Source organism: Salvia miltiorrhiza, chromosome 8 (genome assembly GCF_028751815.1).
Source record: "Salvia miltiorrhiza cultivar Shanhuang (shh) chromosome 8, IMPLAD_Smil_shh, whole genome shotgun sequence".
Taxonomy (NCBI): Eukaryota; Viridiplantae; Streptophyta; class Magnoliopsida; order Lamiales; family Lamiaceae; genus Salvia; species Salvia miltiorrhiza.
The window spans coordinates 26112158-26134405 of record NC_080394.1 but is presented as its reverse complement, the minus strand read 5'-3'; the positions used below and the strand labels follow the sequence as shown (position 1 = coordinate 26134405).

The window sequence follows — 22248 nt, the reverse complement described above, 5'->3', positions numbered from 1 at the left end:
GCGGCGGCGGCATCTCCTCCACCTCAGCCTCTCTCTACTCCTCAATCTCTCTCTCTGCCCTTTCTCTGCTCTCCCTCTAGATCTCCCTTTCTCTCCTGTTCCCGGTGGCCGCTGCGAGTCGCGGCGGCGCATGCAGCGCCGGCGGTCACTGCCGCATCTGCTCTCTCTTCCTCGCTCACTCAGGCTGGTGTCCGGCTTGTGCAGTGAGGTCGAGCCCTACTTGGAGATGAGGAGAAATTGGAGATGGAGTTTGGTGGTGTCCGGCTGGTGGTGGGTTTAGCGATGGGTTTCGCACCGAGGCGGCGAAGGAGGCTGGAGATGGCGATTTTTAGAATTTTAATTTTGGGGATTTTCAAGATTTAGATTTGGGGATTTTTAGAATTTTAGTTTTGGCGATTTTCATGATTTAGATGATGGCAAGAACATCAATGAGGGTGAAGGTTAGTGTTGCTGAATTTCTGTATTGCTGGTGTTGGCAGTTGAGGAATGGCGGGAGGTTGGTGTTGCCGAATTTCTGCCGGAGGATTGAAGAGGAGGTCGGTCGGATGATGTAGATTAGCTAATAATTAATCTTACTAATAATATCTTTGAATACATGACCCATCACTTTATCTCTTTAATTCAACACTTCTTAATCTTCGTGCCCAAAAGAAACGGGCCATTATTTCTGGGACGGAGGGAGTAATTACTATTTTATTGGTTGATTGTAATGAATGATCTATTACTTAGAATTTAAATATGATCATAATTGTCTAATTGGTTAAATTGAATTTCGGATTTTTTGATTTTTTTTTTTCAATTTGTTTTTCGAATTTCGGATTTTCTAGTTTGGATCGAATTTGATCCAAAAATTTTAAAATTTTCAGATTCAGATTTTCGTATAATATGTGGATTGGATCAGATTTCATTTTCTTCAAAATTCGAATTTTCGGATTGACTCGAATTAAGAAAAATTTCGATCCGAAATCCAAATGCTCACCCCCTACAAGTACAATAGTTGTAGTCTTCAGGAATTGTTTTGAGATGTGGTGTATACTTTTTTGTGTGATAAATTACATAAATAAATAAAGAAATTTAAAGACCGCGCTATGCAGCACTCGAACTCAGGATTTCAAGTTTTGAGTATTAACTTTTTACCGCTAGGCCAACACACGCACACAGATGTGGTGTATACTTAATCCACGTATAGCTGGCTGAGAAGAAAAAGAAAAAGGGGAAGAAAAGAAAAGTAGATAAAACCAGTAGCTAGTTAAAGACAGTTGGAGTGAGAAGAAACTGAGAGATGAGATAGTATTTAAGCAGCAGAAAAAGATGTTTGTAGTAAGCCAAAATGGTGGAGAGACTGCATTTACAAGGATATAACTTCATCCAAACAGTGATTCAACTTTGCAAAAACAAATTGTGGATATGCTTCTCTTTAATTCAATTTGTCCTTGTATTTACTTGTGACTTTAACCAGCAAGACTGATCCTTGGAATACCAAAACGTTTGGTCTATGATCAACCCAATATACATTAATTTCCTCCAAAATAAATCGTCCATTTTCGCAATGGGAAGAAACCCAATAGTAGTATTTGTTTCGATTAAGCAGTTGCAAACAGGGACCTGAAATATTTTATCCATTACATCACCATAAAATGGCTATCCGACTGCCACGCCATCAAACGACATATCCAAAAGATTCGTACGAGTGGTATTGGTGAGTCCAAGCTTTTTCAATTTCTTTTAAAAATAATAAAGAAAAAGAAACAAAAGCAATGCTTAGAATAGGAGTGATAGAGAAACAAGAAATTAAAGGTATAGCAAGAGAAGAGGTGAGCTAGCTTGCTTAATTGTATGAGATAGGTATGGCCTCAACAACATGCACCCCTCTCTCTCTTTCTTCTTCATCCAAGGCTCCTCCTCGTCTTCAACCACCAGCAGCCGCCCAATGCGTCGCGGTGGCTCCTCCTCCTCTCGCCAAGACCACGTCCTACCGGCCTGCAGGTAGGAAGATCGGGCGGAATGTGGCGGCCATGGCTACTGGAGAGGCGTCGGCTGAAGTGGTTAATGTTGGCAGCGCTGAGACTCCAGAAATAGTTGAAAAAATTCAGCAAGCCGTAAGAATTAACATTACTGAATCATCTGCATCTATATATATATATATACATTTGGCTGATATATACATACATATTTGCAGTGGGAGAAAGTTGAAGACAAGTATGCCGTTACTTCTCTGGTGGTGGCGGGAGCAATTGGACTCGTTGCTTGTGCCGGAGTCATCTCGGTAAGCATACTATAATAATATTTATATGTAATTTCATATCTAATTGTATGTTTGATTTATTTTCTTCATTTAATTTGTAAGGCTATTGACAAGCTTCCACTCATACCTGGAGTTCTGGAGCTCGTAGGAATTGGATATACTGGCGTAAGTTCTTTTTATCAGATTAATTGAAATAAGTAATTAGCTGCTGTTAATTACAAATCTATTGATTCATTATATTTTGGTGCAGTATTTTGCATATAGAAATCTGGCGTCTAAACCAAACAGGTCTTATTTCTTGTCCGATTAATTAATCTAGTTAAGTTTAGTTGGATTAAATTAGAGTAGTTTGTTGGCAACTAATTAACTGGAAATTGAATTTCAGGGACGCACTGATTCAGAAAATCAAAGGAACGTACAATGATGTAATTGGGAGCAGCTGAAACCACCTACCGATGTAACATATACTACATTTTAATTACCATTTCCGCTCGCCTGTAATTCTCATCTTCATCTCCCTTTTTTTTTTCTTTCTAATTTAATAAAAATAGTAATTTTTGGACATACTTCCTTCTCTCACAATTTGTTCAATGAAACGAATTCTTTTATCAGCGATACCAAAACTAAGTTTCGTTATTAATTAACCAAAATAGTACAAAAGCGACACATACTCCATAGCAGAACATATAGATCAACAAGGACTACTAAAAACTGATTCTTTAAAATAAAAAATAAGAAAAAATTGGCACATACTTGTTCAAGCTTGTAATTCATCATCTCCTCTATAGCACCAAACTGCCTTGGAAATTTGGAATTCTTGAGTTGGGTTTGATCCAGGTAGAGAGAGAACTTGGGTTTCTATTAGAGTTGGGCCAGAAATGGATTTGGCAAGTTAAATTGATATAGAGTAAGGTTTGAGTGATCAATCTATACATTAAAGGGAGAAGTAGCAAATAGCCCCCTATCATACTACTCTCTAACACATTTACCTCCATATCTTTTAATTGTGAACTGTTAGCCTTTCAACATTTCATAAATAGTGCAAAATTCTCCCTATTTCTAACGAACACTTAACACCGTTAAATATTTTTTATTTTTTTATTTATTATTTCACTATAATATTTGTTAATACACTCCTACAAATATTTCTATGCAAACCTCAACCTTAATTAATAATTAACAACTACTCCCTTCGTCCACAAAGAGTGTGTGGTGGAGTGGAGGGCACGAGTTTTAATAAAAAAGTTAAAAGATGTGATTTTATTATTAAAGGGTAGTATGAGGTCCACCAAATTGTAAAAGTAAATGGTGGGTATTGTGTAAAGATTGAGTGGGAATGAGGTTTAAAGTATAAAGTAGTTTCCAAAAAAGGAAAACACATAATCTTTGTGAATGGACTAAAAGAAGTAATAAACACATAATCTTTGTGGACGGAGGGAGCATAATTAAATATAAGTTCTAATTTTTTTTTGGAACAATCGACGAATACGCAAAGATTAAAATATGTAAGATTGAGTGCTCATAAGCTTTCACATATTATTATTTATCATACCACTTGGATATCATGGTCAATGGATCCTGCTTCTTGGAGAAATAAATAGAAGCAATTGCATGAGCATATTTTAATATTTGCGTACTCGTCGACTGTTCCCAAAAATACGAATTTATATTAATGATAGTTGTTGATTATTAATTAAGGTTGAGGTTTGCGTAGAAATATTTGTATAAGTGTATTTTTCTTGGCAAATATTATAGTGAAATAAGAAATAAAAAAATAAAAATAAAATATTTAACGGTGTTAAGTGTCAGTTAGAAATAGGGGAAATTTTGCACTCTTTATGAGATGTTGAGGGGCTAACACCCCACAATTAAAAGATAGAGAGATAATTGTGTTAGGAGGTTGTATGATAGGGGACTATTTGCTACTTCTCCCTACATTATAATATCATTAAAATCCAAATATTTTGTGAGCATATTCGTGATAGAATGTTTGATGTTTGAAATCAATTATCTCATGTTGGAAATCCAACGTTACACAATTTTTAAATTAAAAAAAAAAGGTAAATATCATGAAAACTCCTCAACTATATCCACTTTATGAAAAAGACCCTGAAATTTTCGAAATGTTCTCTAAACCCTAAAACTATCAGGTTTTTATCAAATATATCCCGCATCTATTTTTCGGTTACCAGAAACGTGATGTGGCGCGCCGGATGCCACAATGTAATTTATATTCTATTTTTTTAAATGACATAGAAAAAACGACTTCGTTTAGTACCATATTCTATTGTGTTTATCTCTAATTCTAGGTTATTAGTGTGAATTTCAAACACGATAGAAGTGAATTTTAAATTTTAGAGTGAATTTTTTTTAATGATATGGTACGAAACGATGTTGTTTTTGCCATTGCATTTAAAAATATATATAATATAAATTATATTGTGGCATCTGGCAAGCCACATCACATTTTTTGTGACCGCAAAATAGATGCAGAATATATTTGATAAAAACCTGATAGTTTGAGGGTTTAGAGAATATTTTAAAATTTTCAGGGTATTTTTTATAATGCGGATATACTTAAAGGATTTTCATGATATTTACCCTAAAAAATATGAATACAGCTAATCAATACTTGTATTAGATTAATTTACGATTTTTTTTATAAAATTTAATTTCTATTATGCCTTTACTTTTTAAAGCTTTTGTATTTTTTTTATTATTAATTTTTAGAAGTAAACATGCACTATTAGTAATGTAAGAGAAAAAAAAAAGTTACACTATTACTCCCTCTGTTCCTGCTAGATTAATCACTTTCTTTTCAGCACGAGTTTTAAGAAGGTAGTGTTTAGTGTGCTAAGTGTAATAGGTGAAAAAATGAATAAAGAAAAAAACTTTTGTCATGTAGGGAAAATGATCAAGTTAATTGGGACAATCCGAACAAAAATATTGATTAAGTTAAGTTGGTTGTAAGGGATTATAATTATTTGGAGTTACGGCATTAATTTAGAGATTGAGATAAAATCTTGTAAATTAGAAGTGAAAAAAATGTGTTGAAATTAAAATTGCTAGATTTTTCATCTTATTTTGTGTATTAGATAGGTCCTACTTTTCTATTCTCTCATCTTTTAATACCAGAAATATTCTATATACATTAATATTTAGAACTTATAACTTAACAAATAAATTAAATGACAAACCATGTGATAAACAGCAGTTTCTCATAAATCATGAAATAAGGTTTTACAACCAACATTTCAACACATTCGCAATAAAGAAAATTACATGCAATTGCTTAGACGCGACATAAGCAAAACGATGTTTTAAAAATATAGTACAATTTACAAAGGATTTGGGATGGAATTTAAAGTACCCACTTTGGTTAGTTATCTTACAAAATTACCCACCCATATAAGATGTCTTATAAAACTACCCACTTTGCAATTGATGGTGATAGGTTTGCATCGTTTTCCGTAAAAGTTCTTACACTTTTCTTACACAAGTACACTTGTGTAAGAAAATGTGTAAGAGAGGTAGTTAAATATGACTCTAAATCTGAGGAAATGGCATTATTTGTAACCCTAAATGCCTTAAGTTCGAAAAAATCAAGACAGGTATTCATGTTATTAAACATGTATAAGAAAGTTGAAAAAAAATTAAATGTAGCGTATTATGAAACAAGTTTTTTTTTGAAGCTAATACAACAATTACCCGCCTGTTAATCGTAGCCGTTAGACGTAGCCGGCTGGAAATGGATCCCAGCGGCCAGGGGCGGAGCCAGACTTTTTATTCAGGGGGGTCCAATTTTTTTTTAAAGAAAATTAATAATTAAATAAAAAAATAAAAAATAAATTAAATTATATTAAAAATAAATGATAATCAATAACACAATTGTAATATTATTTAAATTACAAAAAAAAAACACATTTTAACAGATTTTCAAGCTCATATTCATGTTACGATGTATTTTGCAATAAAATTACTAAATATTGAATATTATATATAGTGCAAATACATGATACAGTCTCTTTCTAATTTGGAGAATTTTTTATTTGAAATGTTACGAACCGATGTCGTTTAGGCCTCACAAAAACGCCGTCGTCTTTACTAATCCACGTAAGCTCCAATTCAACACTCTAGCGATCGAAAAAAATTGGGGGAAGAAATTGCAAAACTTGAAAAAATAGTGGTTTAATTCGCCACACTCAAAAGACATTAAAATTGCAAATTCAAAATAGTTTATGATTTTATTTTCCAAAATTCCATGAAACTTTGTAAGGCAAAGTAACTTTCAATATCAAATTCAAAAAATAAATCTCTAAAATCAAATCCAAGCATGATATGCATAAATTAATTATGTGTTTACTTATTCTAAGCATCTTAACTCTAAAGCTTACATATCAATTACAGTATAAAATAGCTCAACAAGATAATAATGTAGATAAAATTATATATTTTTTATTTTTAATATAAAATTACGAAAATATCCTAGTATTTTTGAAAATCCCAGGGGGGCCCAGTGACCCCCCTGCCCCACCCCTAGCTCCGCCCCTGCCAGCGGCTACTGTGACCGGCTAGGATTAACAGGCGGGTAAATACTTAATTAGCTTTAAAAAAAATTCTAGTTTCATAATAATCTTGATTTAAAATTTTTAAACAGACCTAATTTTTATTATTATTATAAACTTAAAGGGTGATTGGACAATTCACGGGTATAATGCAGCTTTATAGGGGGCAATCTCTTTGCAGTAAATTCACGAGAAGGAAATTGACAAAATAAACTCAATAAGTCTAAATTTATATAATTGAATATGAATTAATATTGTAACACATAAAATAATAGCAAATAGTCGATAAAAAAATTAAAACATCATATATTATGAATCAATGAATCATAATACACCTTACAACCCATTACCCGCCAGAAATATGTAGCCGGCTGCCGTAGCCGTGGGTAAGAAACTACTCACGGCTACAGCGTACGGCTACTAAGTACTGGCGGGTAAGTTATTAAATGTCTTTAAAATATTTTTTCATATCACTTTATATAATGTTAGTATTTTTTACCCTTAATTTACTACTATTTCTTCTATTTATACACGAAAACTTAATTTTTTTTTAATTATAAGCTTAAAGGGTGATTGGACAATTCATACGGCTACAATGCAGCTTTATAGGGTCTATTTCTTCTTTGCAGTAAATTCACGAGAAGGAGATTGACAAAATAAACTCAATAAGTCTAAATTTATTTAGTTTATTTGATTGGAATATGAATTAATATTGTAACACATAAAATAATAGCAAATGATGGATAAAAAAATTAAAATATCATATATTATGAATCAATGAAACATATTACACCATAACACCAAGTACCCGCCAGAAATATGTAGCCGGCTGCCGTAGCCGTGTGAAAGAAAATACTCACGGCTATATCGGACGGCTACACTTTAGTGGCGGGTAAGTTATTAAATGTCTTTAAAATAATTTTTCATATCATTTTATATAATATTCGTATTTTTTACCCTTAATTTACTACTATTTCTTCTATTTATACACGAAAACCTATTTTTTTTTAAATTATAAGCTTAAAGGGTGATTGGACAATTCATACGGCTATACAGATAGGCGAGAATCGCGGAAGCTTTATTGGGGGGATATACACGGCTGTATCTCAAATTCACAAGGCAATTTAAGGCTTGTTTGACCAAGAAACCCATTTACATGTATAAGAATTAGAACTTTTAACCTAGCCGCATTCCATTTTGAATTCACGGCATCAGTTTATTTTTTGAGAGAGAGGCAGCCGAGAAAGAGAGAGAGAGGAGAAAGAGCATCGGGTAAATTTTTGAGAAAGAGGAGAGCATTCCAAACCGAAGGTAAATTGGAATGAATTTTTTTTTTTTTTATTTGTTTTCTTGTTTGTCCATGTTTGAATGAGAATCATTTTTTTTGAACTTGAAGGAGAGCATTCACGATTTTTTCAACGTCCGAAGGCATACACCATGGCTTCTTCTTCAAATCAAGTAAGTATCCTATTTCGTTGATTTTAAATTCGTGAATTGGGTTCGTGAATTATTTTGGTGAAATTGTTTAATTCGAATTACTTGTGTTCGTGAATTGGGTTCGTGAATTGGGTAGTTATTTTGTTGTAGTCATTTTGGTTGTAGTTATTTTGTTGTAGTCATTTTGTTTAATTATTGGGATGGAATTTACTTATGTTGGGACGAAAATAATTAATTATTGGTTGTATATTCATTTTGGTTGTAGTCATTATGTTTAATTATTTTGTTGGGACGAAAATAATTAATTATTTTCGTGAATTACTTATGTTATTTTGTTGTAGTCATTTTGGTTGAATTAGTTATGTTATTTGTGAATTAGTTTGTATATAAATTGATTTAGTTTAATTTTAAAATCATTTCAATAATTTAAATAAAATACACAACCAAAGAATTGAATTGGGTAGTGCATAAATTGAAACTAACGAGAAGATCCTCTACATGTACATAATTATTTTCGTGAATTATTAATAAATTGTTTAATTCTATTTGGTTGAATTACTTATGTTATTATTAAATTTTGTGTTATTTTTCTTAATTAATTATATTTTGGCTTTTTAATTGATATATTTTTGGTATTGAATAGATCGATTATCGGAGGCCCAAAACAATAAATCGCCCCGGGACGCAGATCAGTTCTTACTACAAGACCAGTTATTTGTAATTATGTAGATGCGTACATGATGACGCTGAGGCATAGGCTGGTGAGCGGTACAGACCTGCTTCAGGACATCGATCACAGGAGCCATATCATATTGGATGCGGAATTCTTCGTAAGCATTAACATATTTTGCGTTTATAATAAAGTATTATTTGAAATAATGTTTTTCTTCTTTGCAGACTTATTTGGATAGAGAATACAATGAGCTTATGGCGAATGCGCGCCGTATGTTTAGCTCTCCTTCAGAGCAGCGTTTTATAAACTCTGAGGCAATTGTGATGGGGTGGCAGCCGCACGCCAACCGTATGTATTCAGTGTATGGCAGGGGTACCTCATCGAGTCAGGGAGATTGGATGGATGCCATTGCGGTACACAATTACACCTACATCATAAATAACTTTGACTGTTGATCAATAATGATTGTTGATCAATTATTTCTTCATTTACAGGTCATTGTTCCTGTGTTTGTCCTTCAGCGTTTCGTTATCTGTAGCATTGATATGCTCACGGGTAAATGCCGCGTCTTTGATCCGAACTTGTATCGGATCCTGGCACAGGAACGCCACGACATGCTGCGCGCTCTTGCTCCTTTGGGCCTCCTTTTCTACCGGGTGCTTGAGGTGTCCCTTTGGTTCGAGCGGACACGCATTGTGGAGAACCCGAGACAGAATCTCGAATGGCGTCAGCTCCAGATCGAGTATGCCGATCCTGCCGAGCAGTTCACACAGGCTGACCGATGGAGCTCTGGTGTTTTCGCGTGCATGGCTGTAGAGCGTTTGATCGCAGACTCGCCGAGCCTGTCATGGGGCAATGACCATGTTCAGGAGTATAGGCACAAGATAGGCAGTGCCATCTATGAGTTCTGCACGACCCCCAATACACTTTGATAGTGTATTTTCATCCTTATGACTATTTTGTTTAACAACATTTTTATATTACATTCTAGTATCATTTTATCTATATTTACTGCCATGATGACTTGTGATGCATATAAAACTGCAAGATAAGATGAAAAAACTAATTAGCCACCATAAAAACACATAAAATGTAGTATTAAAATATGCATAAACACTTTAAAAATTCTCATAAATATAACATAAAACATTCAAACTATTAATTACACAAACAATATATGAGAAAATCACCTCTTCAAGTAGAATTTGAACACCAATTGCACCAACTATCGCACAAACCACTTCTCAAATCTTTGAGGGTTTCAATTTCTCAATTTTTTAACTGAATGCTCTTTCTACGAGTATTTGGATTTATGTTTTCTCATTCACAAGTGTAGCCATTATAGACTAATATTAGATTCCTTTGTACAAATTCACGTGAAATGTATTGTTCATTCATTCAGTACACTTCAATCTATTATTCAATGTGCAATCAAATGCATGCAGAAAGTGAGCATTAAAGCCTCATTACAATCCAAATTTGTGCAGTCACCTTATCTCTTATTTCATGTGGACATGTACTTTTTTGACTAAAACATTAACAAATAAATAGAAATACACAAAAAGGGATACATATGTTACTTTCAAACATTCATAACAAGGTAAAAACTTTTACAACCATATGTATTACTTCAAAATGATTTTTTGCTCCCAAAAAAAATATTAGCCGCCACAAAATCGTAGCCGGATTCACTACCCGTGTGTGAAAAATTTCACACGGCTAGTACGACCGGATTTGCATTTCTGGCGGCTAATTGTTTTTTTAGAGCTCAAATATTTTTTTGGTTACATTTCATGAGTTTCAAGTGTTTTATTCAAAAATAGCCTATTATTTTATGTGTTTACTGTATTATTTTGTGTTCAATCAAATCATGCATAAAGTGAGTATTATTACCCCACTATAATCCAATTTTTTGCAGATTCAGTATCTCTCATATTTGACATCAATGTATACTTCTTGTAATATAAAAAAATAAAATTAAAAATTTAAATAAAAACTCTAAATTAAGGTATTCGTGTTATAATATAATATTACTAAGAGGGCTCAAAAATTCACTATTATGTATATTATGCAACAAAAAAATATTATGAAACAAATGGATTAATTAGCCGCCGGAAGTTCATAGCCGCTGACCAGTAGCCGTGTATATTTTGGACCGCCGGCTACTGTTCACGGCTATGAATTTCCGGCGGCTAATTGTTTTTTTAGAGCTAAAATATTTTTGTGTTTATATTTCAGGAGTTTCAAGTGTTTTCTTCAAAAATAGCCTATTATTTTATGTGTTTACTGTATTATTTTGTGTTCAATCAAATCATGCATAAAGTGAGTATTTTTACCCCACTATAATCCAATTTTTTGCAGATTCAGTATCTCTCATATTTGACATCAATGTATACTTCTTGTAATATAAAAAAAATAAAATTAAAAATTTAAATAAAAACTCTAAATTAAGGTATTCGTGTTATAATATAATATTACTAAGAGGGCTCAAAAATTCACTATTATATATATTGTGCAACAAAAAAATATTATAAAACAAATGGAGTAATTAGCCGCCGGAAGTTCATAGCCGCTGACCAGTAGCCGTGTATAGTTTGGACCGCCGGCTACTGTTCACGGCTATGAATTTCCGGCGGCTAATTGTTTCATTGGTTTCTAAATATTTTTTTGTTGCATAATACACATAATAGTGAAATTTTTAGTCCTCTTACTAATGTTTTTATAACGCAAACGTAAGCTAATTTTTTTATAAATTTTCAAACATACAGTATACATTAGATTGTGAAAGTGACGTGAGTTGGGCAATTATTGTCTCTTCATCACATTTTTAACTTGTGAAATTGACGTGAGTTAGACATTTTACAAAAACCGAAGCATGTCAGGTCTGCTTTTCCAAAAAACCAAGCATGTCGGCTTTGACTTTTTAGACTTTGGCTTGGGTGGGTACTTTTGTAAGACAAGTTATAAAAGTGGGTACTTTCGCCTATTCACAGATTTACAAAATGCTGTGAGAATGTGTGTAGTTGAGGACTGATGAGTAGACTCACATTGAAACAACATGGCAAATTCCCCACTAAAATTTACAAATTTGGGTCATCTATATGATACACGTTGAAACGCAGCAACAGCAGTTTATATTGTGGATATTACACATCAATAGCATCACTGCATGTCAGCAGGAACAAGACTCAAGTGACAAGTTGCTTCCATGAAACCTCAAAAAAAGCACCCATCCCAGATTGTCTCCAACACCAACACATACTGATAGTACAACTGAATTCATTAGATAACCACTCCATCAAGCTCTGAAGGCTGCTTCGATTCTGGTTGAGCGCTCGCCAGCCTCTTGAATAACCCGAATCTGTCCCTTGCAACTATTTCCAGATAAGATAATATTGGAAAAATATCATAAGTTGAACATATGTGGGTATTTTATTCCTCAGGACCAGTTGCAAACAAGCTAATAAGGCCTCGAAATACTTGAGCAGATAGCTGTTGTGCAAGAAAAAGCTCTCCATCCACATTCCATACTCCCTCCTTCCCGAAAGATTTGAATGTGAAAGCTGGAGTCTGCCCGCAAGCATTGAAAAGAGTCAGTGAGACACTACACAGGAAAAGAACTACACAGGCAAGATGAAGAAACATACTTTATGGTGTTCGACAAATTTATAGCCCAGGGGTTCCCCACCTTTCCTAGCAAGCTGAATGAGGTGCCTGCATTTGAAACCAAATATAAGGATGAAATTCATCATCCAATTGCCACAACAGCAATCATCAATAGCTGGAAACAAAGAACTACAATCAAGCTCAAAAAGTGAATTAAAGATGTTCTCTTCTTGAAGATGAGGACCAACTGAATTGGTAGCATTTAGGTCTATTCAACGGGATGCTTCTAGAAACAAACCCAGGAAATCAATTTAGGGTGTGTTTGGCTGAGCTTATAAGCTCTCCAGAAGTGTTCGGCAAAATAAACTCCTAAACAACTTATAAGCTGTTAAAATATTATTCAATAACTTATAAGCTTCCCAAAAACCAATTTCCTCAATTCCAACTAAATTTTCCATAATCTTATAAGCAACAATCATTTTACAAAGATAGCCCTACTACGATTTATGATTTTCATCATATACCCTTCAAATTTCATCTATCTTCAATTTTCTATCTCTAACTAGGATTTTCTCCCTCTAGCTTATAAGCTCAATTATCCAAACACTTTGACAACTTATAAACTCTTGAGATGTACGTCTCTCTGGGATGTAATTCTCCCATATCCAAACCACATTACATCTTATAAGCTCAAAAGCTCTATAAGATAAACCTAGCCGAACACCCTATTAGTGGAGCCCAGTGGTATGACAATGATGCTGAACCGTACATGGTTTTGTTCCAGGAAACAGGTTATCAGAGGTACCGCCTAGTCTATGCTTTAGACATTCAAATCAATAAATTGTGGCCGGGCTATGAACTTTTTATCCTAACTGTTTCCTGAGTCAATTGTATTACTCAACCAAGTTCCAGCAGTATGTGAAGGTTTCCAAGAAGTTCCAGTATAACTATAGTTTGACAAGATCAATGACATAGTACTACGTAAGAAATGGCCTTGATGTTATTATTCTGCCAAGAATCACTTCCCTGAATTTGAGAACAAACTACATATACTGTCACTTTTAAAGGTGACATGATATAAACAGCTTACAACACCAGGTTTAAACTGGTTTTTGTCCACTTAGTTTCTCACAAACAACCACATAAGATGAATGTGAAATAGATTGGCCAGGCCAACATGCAGTCTGTATGTGCACGCATGCGATGTGTGTGTATCTGAGAGAGAGAGAGAGAAATTACCACAAATAAAAAGGGTGAGGGCAGTCTTTTATCAATATCAGGTGAAGGAACCCATCAGAAAGATGAGCATCAGCTACTAGGCCATCAGGAGCCTTTTCATTCCGGCAAGATATCACAGCAGCACCAACACTCAGATAACGTCCTTTGGAACTTGACCATTTCATTCCTTCAAAGTCTTGGGCTAGGCTGGCGGATCTAGTGACTGTGTGGTCGGATTTTGAATTACATATGGCACAGTTAGCACGACAAGTCATCCGATCAGGCTTTTTAGGAAGACACCAAAACCTCCTGCTTTGGACTTCAGGAACTGCGTCAGAACTCAAGCTAGCTTCTTTAGGTTCGACTTCAAGATAACTAACCTCTGCCTCATATGACCTTCAAAAACACATTAACAGAACAAAAATACAGATATAAAAAACAAAATAATGTAATTTCTAATGATAAGAGCAATGGATCAAGAGTGTGAGATTAAATAATCATCTGATGATATGACTGAACTTATGCAATTACCATAAAAAGTGAAGATCAGTTATAATTGTCATAAAAGCAACACAGAGATTATTTCTCTTCAATATGTATTTTCCGTAGTTTATGAGAACTTTCCCTTAGATCAACCTCCTAGGGGAAGCGTCATGAGTTGTATTTCCACTAAACTGTCTACCAGAATTAATTATTTGACCCAGCATATCCTTGAGAGCCAATCATCTTTCACATTATCACCAATCACACAAATGGTTCATTATCAATTTTGCACTTTTTGCAGCAGCACAATGGCGCCAACTGCTCTCTGTACCTAGGTTTATACTATTTTTGATGCCCGACTGACACTGTCACTACTAGTTCTTAACCATCAACATTATTACCATGCATCAATATTTCATGAGATTCCAAATACTAAATACTGTCATTTTTAAAGCACAATGCTGAAAGAAATCCACAATAATCTCAACATATGTCAAGACCTCCTACAGCTTCTGCTTCAATCAAATAATGCAGTAACTAATTCCATACTTGTGCTGAAGGAAAACCTTTGTTCCGGCATAGTCATATCGCTTAGGTCCCATCCACCGGTACTTCTCGCTCTCGGTAATGACATCTCCATAAAAGCCATACCTGATCATTGTAGAGACTGATTATTATATTTGAGGAATAAAAGAAATAAAGAATGCAACAACTTCTTCCCATTTAAAATGCATGACCACAGAAGATATTTTCTGCATGAACTGGAGGAACAAGCATACATTATCTCATGAAACAGAGACAACCTTTATGTTGTGTTCGAATTAAACGATTTTAAGGGTGAATTTGGAAAACTGATTTGAAATCCAAAATTAGATCCACTCTACTAGTTTGGGAATAAACAAATCAATGAATTTTGATCATTAACTTTGGTTTATATTTGATGGATTTCTAAAACCTAGATGTTTGAAATTCATCCTCCTTTTCTCTCACATTCAGTCAATAACTCATGCACATAATCACACCAACACACAGTCACACACACTACAAACACTACCACTGTTCTCAGGGTCTATTTATAAATAATTTCATTTTAATTTTTATCGCATAAGATTATACTTCTTACTATTTTTTAGTGAATAACAATAGAAAATAAATCTCAAAATGCTCCATCAAACTTTGTTTTCAATGAACTTGAAACCAATGGGATTTCAATCTCCTTACAAAAATCCACTCTAAATTCCACGAAAGGGATTTCAAAACTATTGGAATATCCAAACTCTCAATCCAAACCGACCTTATGGTTTCAGAAGCAAACTGCTGTCTTCTTGGAAAACATATCAGATGAGTTTATAAAGATAAGAGGAATTAAATGACCAGTCATCAGAAGATCATGTTGAGGGCATGTGCTAAATTTCAACAATGAGAAGATTCAGGGTAAAAATTGGGGTCAAAAGTCTATATCGGATTATTGTAATGCATAGACTCATCTAAGTTTGACCAGAGAATATTGGGAAGGTTGTCAAACCCAATTAATAAGCATTATAACGAAATTACTGAATACAGACAAAAGAATACCCAGCGAAAGAAGCAGCATAGCGTACACATGGTTCTTCATTTGCTGAATTTGTTTTCTTCCATCTTACAACTTGAGCTATATCAAGGTGCACCTTTTTACCGAGGATGATGTGCAATGCTGATGTTACAGCATCTCGAACCCCAGTAGTACTGCAAAAGGAAAACCGAACATCAAAAGTTCTATCTAGATGGTTGAAAGCAGTTTCTTCTCTCACTAGTGGAATGACGAATATGAAGCTCCAGAAGTAAATATGAACATGTATCAATATTTGTTCCATGAAAAAAAATTGCAGCTACGAAAAAATATTTAATAGATATGCGAATGAAGAAAAGCATAAGGAAAAAATTTAGAGACTATTCGAGGATAATTATATCAGGCAAGTAATAACAAGCATGGAAAGAAGAACAACTGATAAACTCATATCCGAAGAATAATCAAAATACATCTCGCCAATAATTTTAAATCACAGAATCAGATCAAGTTTCATAGAATAACTGATATGATCATGAAAGATTAGGTATTTATTAAGATCTGAGACATCTGTCATTAAAAATAATATTTACTTATCACATTTTATGACAAGGTTTGTATTCTTCTTCAATGTGGTATTATATCCGTATGCACATCACTTCAATATACCTAAAGTAAAATATATTTTAAAAATCACGACAGAGCTTTTGTTAGAAAACCAAGGACTCAAATATGACTTGCTTCTCTTCATAATATAAAATGCAAGAACAGAAGATATATTGAGTTGAAGGAGCCTGCAACAATTAAAATGGTACTTATGAGTTGCATCAATATTCCTTTCCTATCACTGGTATCAAGGAAACATAACGCACATATTTTTTAGCATCTATTTTTGTGGTTATGTCTCTGCTGCAAGGTGCTAGAGCTTATAGATTCAGAGACCATGAATTGCGACCATGCCTGCTATCCCTGATATAAACTCATATTACCATCTAGGTTTTAAGATAAGAAATTTCCCAAGGAAGATAAAAGTTCAAAGTCATAGGATGATACTTGAATCTTTCTTTGATCGCCTTGTCTTTAAAAGTTACATTATGCGTTTTATGCATTTTAGATTTCAATATAACTTTAGTAACCAATTGCAATAGAGAATTTAACTTACTAAAAGAAAATCAAATGTCACTCATCTGGAGTCCTGGACCCATTATTGATTTCTTTCTCATGGATAATATCATCACTATTTACAGTCTGAATTAGTTCCACAAAAATGCAACTCTTTGAGAATCAAGTATACAGTTATACACAGCCATATATCACATGAAAAGTACAACAATCTTAATCTGTCTTTAAACTAAAAGTTTAAAGCAGAAATTATCAGTTACTATTATTTTCCAGCATTTTAATTATTGTCACAGATGATTAGGGTGATATAGATCTTTCTATAATTGTCATATTTGTGGCAGCTTAATCTAAAAATGTCTGTATTAACTAATTTAAGGGGAAAAAAAAAAGTTTTACAGAACTCAAGCACAGGTTCCTTTGAGGAGGAGACACTGAAACCAAGATCTATGAGCTTCTCTGCCTCAGAAAAAAGACATCATGTGACAGAAGATAAAGCTGAGTATACCAGATAACGATGGCATCAGTAGATCCAGCAGGGATAAGCCCAAATCTGAACATTTCATTTGGAAACGAAGACTCTGAATCTTTCTCTGCACAAATGAAAAGAAAACAATTGACAGAGAGAACATCACAGAAATAGATACTTCTGCTATGAATCAGTAGAGGAAATACAACTTCAAGTATACTTTAATGGGTTTTACCAGAACTTTCCCAGGTCTCTAAATCCAGACATAAAGCAAATGTCTTTTGAAAAATTAATTACACTGGAGATGATAACATACCAAAATTAGGGGATTCACGTTCAATGTGCTCAGAGCCCCTCAGAAGAGGAGATCCATCTTCATTATGATCAGAGTGCTCCGAGATTGTTCCGTTAGCATTATGATTTGAAACATTGCATTCACTCTCAGCAGGGGGCATAATATAAGAAGGAGCTGGTGGATATGGAGCTCTATGCCTTGACAAGAGAACACCATTAAGAATTTCATTGAAAAATCCATCACCACCCTAGTACCATTTGAAAAATAAATGGTATATGAGAAAAAGATAAAGCCAAGAAATTAATCTAACATGAAATAAAAAAATCATAATAACATGTTTATGTAATATAATAGTGCAAACTCAAGCTAGTTCTGGCCTAACAACCCTATCAATCATGCAATAAACATGGACATGCCAAAAAGGTTCACAGAAACTCAATAAGGAAACCCAACGAGAAGTATTGAATGAATTGCTCGAGTAAATCTTGTACTCCCTCCATCCCAAAATTCAATAGGCTACAGGGCTTGGCCATGGATATTAAGAAACAAATAGTTTATAATAAAACAGGAGAGTAAAAGTAACTTTTTTAGGGTATATTTGTCCAAAAAGTATGAGAGAGAAATGAAGAATTATTTTTTAAGTGAGAGCCGAGTTAATAATGTGTGGACCACAATGGCATTTGGTGTAAATAATGAGTTACATGGGGGTGTTTGTTATGTATTGATTTTCCATTTTATGAAGTGGCCTACTGAAATGGGACGTCCAAATAAAGAAACATGGCCTATTGAATTGGGACTGAGGGAGGATTAAAAAGGGATGATCCAAACTTAGTTCTATGTAATTCATAAGAAAATATATCAAATATAACCTTCATCAGTACCTAACTGATGAGCCAAGTGCAAATGATGAAGCTTGATCAAAATTGTTCAACGCTTCAGAAATAAATCATGGCAGAAATCAGGGGAAAAAGAATGAAAGAAGAAAGAAATGCTAACGTAAATTCCTGGCATGTGGAGCCATTATAAGGTGAAACTTTCATTAGAAAGTGACCCCTTCCTTATTCACCTAGAAACAGAAACTTCATAACTACGAATGAAAATGAAGATGGCAATCGTAAGCAATACATATAATCACCACCACAGAGAAATAAAACACTGCTGCAATTCAGCAGAAAAGCTAAGTGAGAAAAGCTAAGTTCGACTAGTTCGACTGTAGTAAGGATGGTTTTCTTTCAATGGCAAATATGGAAAAATGTATGCCTGGCAGCATTCATATAAAAGCTTGGACTAAAAAAGATTGAAATTCTATAACTGTAGTCCAACAAAGAGGTTCTTATTGCAAAGTTCAATTCATCCCTGATACAGATATTGTCTAATACATGGTTTTTCTTAGAAAATTAACCTGGTGGAGAAAAGACAAACATTGTGTTTTTCAATGTCCGTCATTTTGAACATCTACTAAACATGAAAGAAGATCAATACAGGCAAATTTTACACGCCATAGGAGATCAAACACAATTTTTATAATCAGAGAGCACTCTGAAATGGTAAGCCATACCCTCTTGTTTACATTTGATTTTAAAATGCTTAAAGACAAGGTCCAACAATCATGTTTAATAACTAACTTCTTGCATTTCTAATTTTCTAGGAAAACTTCATTTTCATGGGGCTTTGTATTCTATATATTAAATGGTTATTGAAATAAATTAAACAATTTGGTTGATATTGCACAATAAATTAGTGAAAATGACTCTTCAATTGTAGTACATGACAATCACGTTTGGCTGCGAGGAACAGTAACTAAGCATGAAGAACATATGTAACTCTACTTTCATATATTCATGTTTTCTAACAGAACAACCCATGTTCCATGAATATTGAAAAATAGATACATGGAAGTAGAAGGGTACAACTACTTACTACAGCTACAACACCATCGTACAAACTCAGCTCCCTATTTGTAATTGAGGACAGTATATCTCTTGCATGTCCGGCTCTCTCTGTCACTATTACCTGTACATAAAAAAGAGAACATGAGAACATATTTGTCCAATTTTACTAAATTGGACTATATAAGCTACCACATGATGTAACTGTTAATGATTAATCCTAATGCAATAACCAAATATTGAAGCCTTGCAAAACAAAAGATCAATGAGATTAAAACCTACAATCAGGTCCCAGGTAATAATTGTATGTTTTACGATATATCTACCATGCCAAACAAGTTATGCCCTAAAACAAGTATGAAAACTCTACAGCTTACATTTTCTTTTGGGTACTAAAGAAATAACTAAACTATAAACTTACCTTAGTTTTAACTTTGGCTTGAGAAAATAAGGGAGCCACTGTTTCCCATATTTTGCATCCATGTCCTTTCCCACTCCTCGGATGAACCAAAACCTAATCACTTAAAGAGTTAAACCAAAGAGGAAAAGGAAAAGGACATTATTTTCTAGATTTACCATTTTGAGCTTCCAAATAATTAACTATGCTAAACTAAAAAGACCAAACCAGAAATTTTCATAAGTAGGCAAAAATATTATTGTCACATACCAGAAGATTCTTCGGTCGCTTAACTTCCACATGTAGATGAGAATTAATCTGGTTAACCCAAGACATACAGATCTCCAAATTCTTATGACCAAAAGTGTAAACTGATGGTGTCCAAAGAGATGATTGGGTCTTTGATTTGTGAACAACATGGATAGCAAACCTGTACATCTGTTGAAGTGAAGTACAAACACCATATGCCATGAGTATATAAACTGTATTAAAGAAGAAAAGAAGTATCAGGCTTAGTAGTAGCTAACATGTTTCACCTCAGAAGAACGATCTAAAAGGGATACTTCCAAGCTGGCAAGAGCAGATTCATGGACCAAACCCCAACCAATGAAGTTAACAGCATAAACATCAGCAATATTGACCTCGATTTCTGTATTTGAAACAAGTTTGAATCCCAGACAAGAAAACTTATCCCCTTCCTGTTGTAATACATAAAACATCTTATGCTGATTTCACAAAAGTACCATGCAGTTCACATAGCCTGACTTCCAAATGGGACAATTCACAATATAGAAAGAGCAAAACAAATAGGCAAAAGTTTGGGAGCACTACACAGAAGAGAAATCATAAAGCACTAAATGCTGCCAATACGTATATATTTGAAATGTTATGGTTTCAGTCAAGTCTCTGCAAAGTGGAGTTTCAGTCCATTAATCTGTCTCATGTCCTTATATCATGCGGATACTTTTTTTTGATAAATTACATAAGTAAATAAAGATAATTTAAAGACCGCGCGACGGAGGACTTGAATCCTGGACCTCAGGTCTTGGGCATTAACCTCCTACCGCTAAGCCAACACACGCACACAATGTGGATACTTTTTCTTTACTTATGAGATCAACCTACTTTAACAATAATGGAAAGCATTTGAAGTTAAAATAGCCACAGCCACCAAAAAAGTATGCCCCGTATAATGCACGAGCTTCATTTCCTAAGTCTTCTATGCAAACAAAAGAATATATTTGATCAGTCCTAAACAAAATTTGTTGAACAACTGCAGCACTTGATCATGGAACCTCCAGAAGGCAACTTGCAAGTCAACCAAAACCTACGATCTTAAGTACTATAACCTCCTCACTGAACTAACAATTTAGTATATAAGAAACAAATGAACTAATTGTAAATAGCATATTCAAAGAAAATCCTTGTCTTTTTCCAATACAGTTTTACATACTACTTCATGCAGCAAGCAGAAAGAGAAATCTCCGTCATGGAAGGCAAGCCTATAAAACAAATGTCTAATCTCAAATGATTATTTTTTTTGACTTGGGATCTCAAATGATTATTGGATTAGTTAGGAACAACAACAAGCCGGCTAATATAAACATAAAAGTAAGTTCAAAATAAAAAATGGAGTCCTCAATAAACAGAACTCATGATGTGCAAACATCAAAACTTCAATCAAATAAGAGTTACTATTAATTAATCTACTGAGACAAAACATAATCACAATAATTGCTGAGATCTTTCCACTTAAAGTTCCCATCAGCTCAAAAATTCATGCAAGATAGCGAGATGGGGTAACAAATTACTTTATTTAGCAGAATTACGAATAAAACACACACATGGGACAGAAATTACTGACATCATTCGAAGAATCAACCAGTTTCCATGACAATCCATCTGAAGTATGCGTAAGAACGACTTCTCCAGTGCGATCCAATAAAAAGTTGCAGCCAGAAACGGAGGGCTCATCGCCATCAGTAAAATCTGGATTTGGGGGAGTCAAGGAATTAACTCCCATAAACCCATTTTCGTTTTCATCCATGATATATTTCTTTTGAATAATTAGGGACTGCTGTTTTAAGTGTTTCGAACTAATTTTTTTGGAAGCAATCAAATTAAGGTAAAACGATGTTAGGATTAGTGTTACATGATCAGAATACAGTCGAATGTGTGATCTGTAATTTGGTTTATTGCGACCTCATTTTCTTCGTTGTTTCTCTATTCCCTCTTTATTTTCTTCCGTTTTCCTGTTATTATTACTTTTATTACCAATCCTTGGAATGCATGAGGAATATTTTACA

At 34.0% G+C, this 22248-nt stretch overlaps 3 protein-coding genes across 4 annotated transcripts; 2 read left to right on the top strand and 1 right to left on the bottom strand.

Moving 5' to 3' along the window:
- Positions 1-1471: 1471 nt before the first annotated feature.
- On the top strand, positions 1472-2811 carry LOC130997299 (protein CURVATURE THYLAKOID 1B, chloroplastic). Its single transcript, XM_057922570.1, has 5 exons — positions 1472-2099; positions 2180-2266; positions 2348-2410; positions 2496-2533; positions 2631-2811. The coding sequence occupies exons 1-5, from the start codon at positions 1848-1850 to the stop codon at positions 2686-2688; spliced, it is 498 nt and encodes a 165-aa protein (XP_057778553.1). The 5' UTR covers positions 1472-1847; the 3' UTR covers positions 2689-2811.
- A 6176-nt stretch (positions 2812-8987) lies between these two features.
- Positions 8988-9852, top strand: LOC130998249 (uncharacterized). Its single transcript, XM_057923681.1, has 3 exons — positions 8988-9077; positions 9145-9333; positions 9415-9852. Exons 1-3 carry the CDS (start codon positions 8988-8990, stop codon positions 9850-9852), a joined length of 717 nt encoding a protein of 238 aa, XP_057779664.1.
- A 2088-nt stretch (positions 9853-11940) lies between these two features.
- On the bottom strand, positions 11941-22178 carry LOC130997298 (ceramide kinase). 2 transcript variants are annotated; one of them, XM_057922569.1, is made up of 12 exons: positions 21807-22178; positions 20479-20640; positions 20213-20380; positions 19967-20059; positions 19577-19669; positions 17678-17903; positions 17401-17485; positions 15803-15952; positions 14777-14878; positions 13766-14140; positions 12568-12634; positions 11941-12490 (listed from the first exon to the last, which is right to left on the bottom strand). In XM_057922569.1, the coding sequence occupies exons 1-12, from the start codon at positions 21987-21989 to the stop codon at positions 12353-12355; spliced, it is 1842 nt and encodes a 613-aa protein (XP_057778552.1). In that variant the 5' UTR covers positions 21990-22178; the 3' UTR covers positions 11941-12352. The 2 variants fall into 2 exon arrangements, with proteins under 2 accessions (XP_057778552.1, XP_057778551.1); XM_057922568.1 differs by having other exon boundaries at positions 20470-20640; positions 21807-22168.
- Positions 22179-22248: the final 70 nt, after the last annotated feature.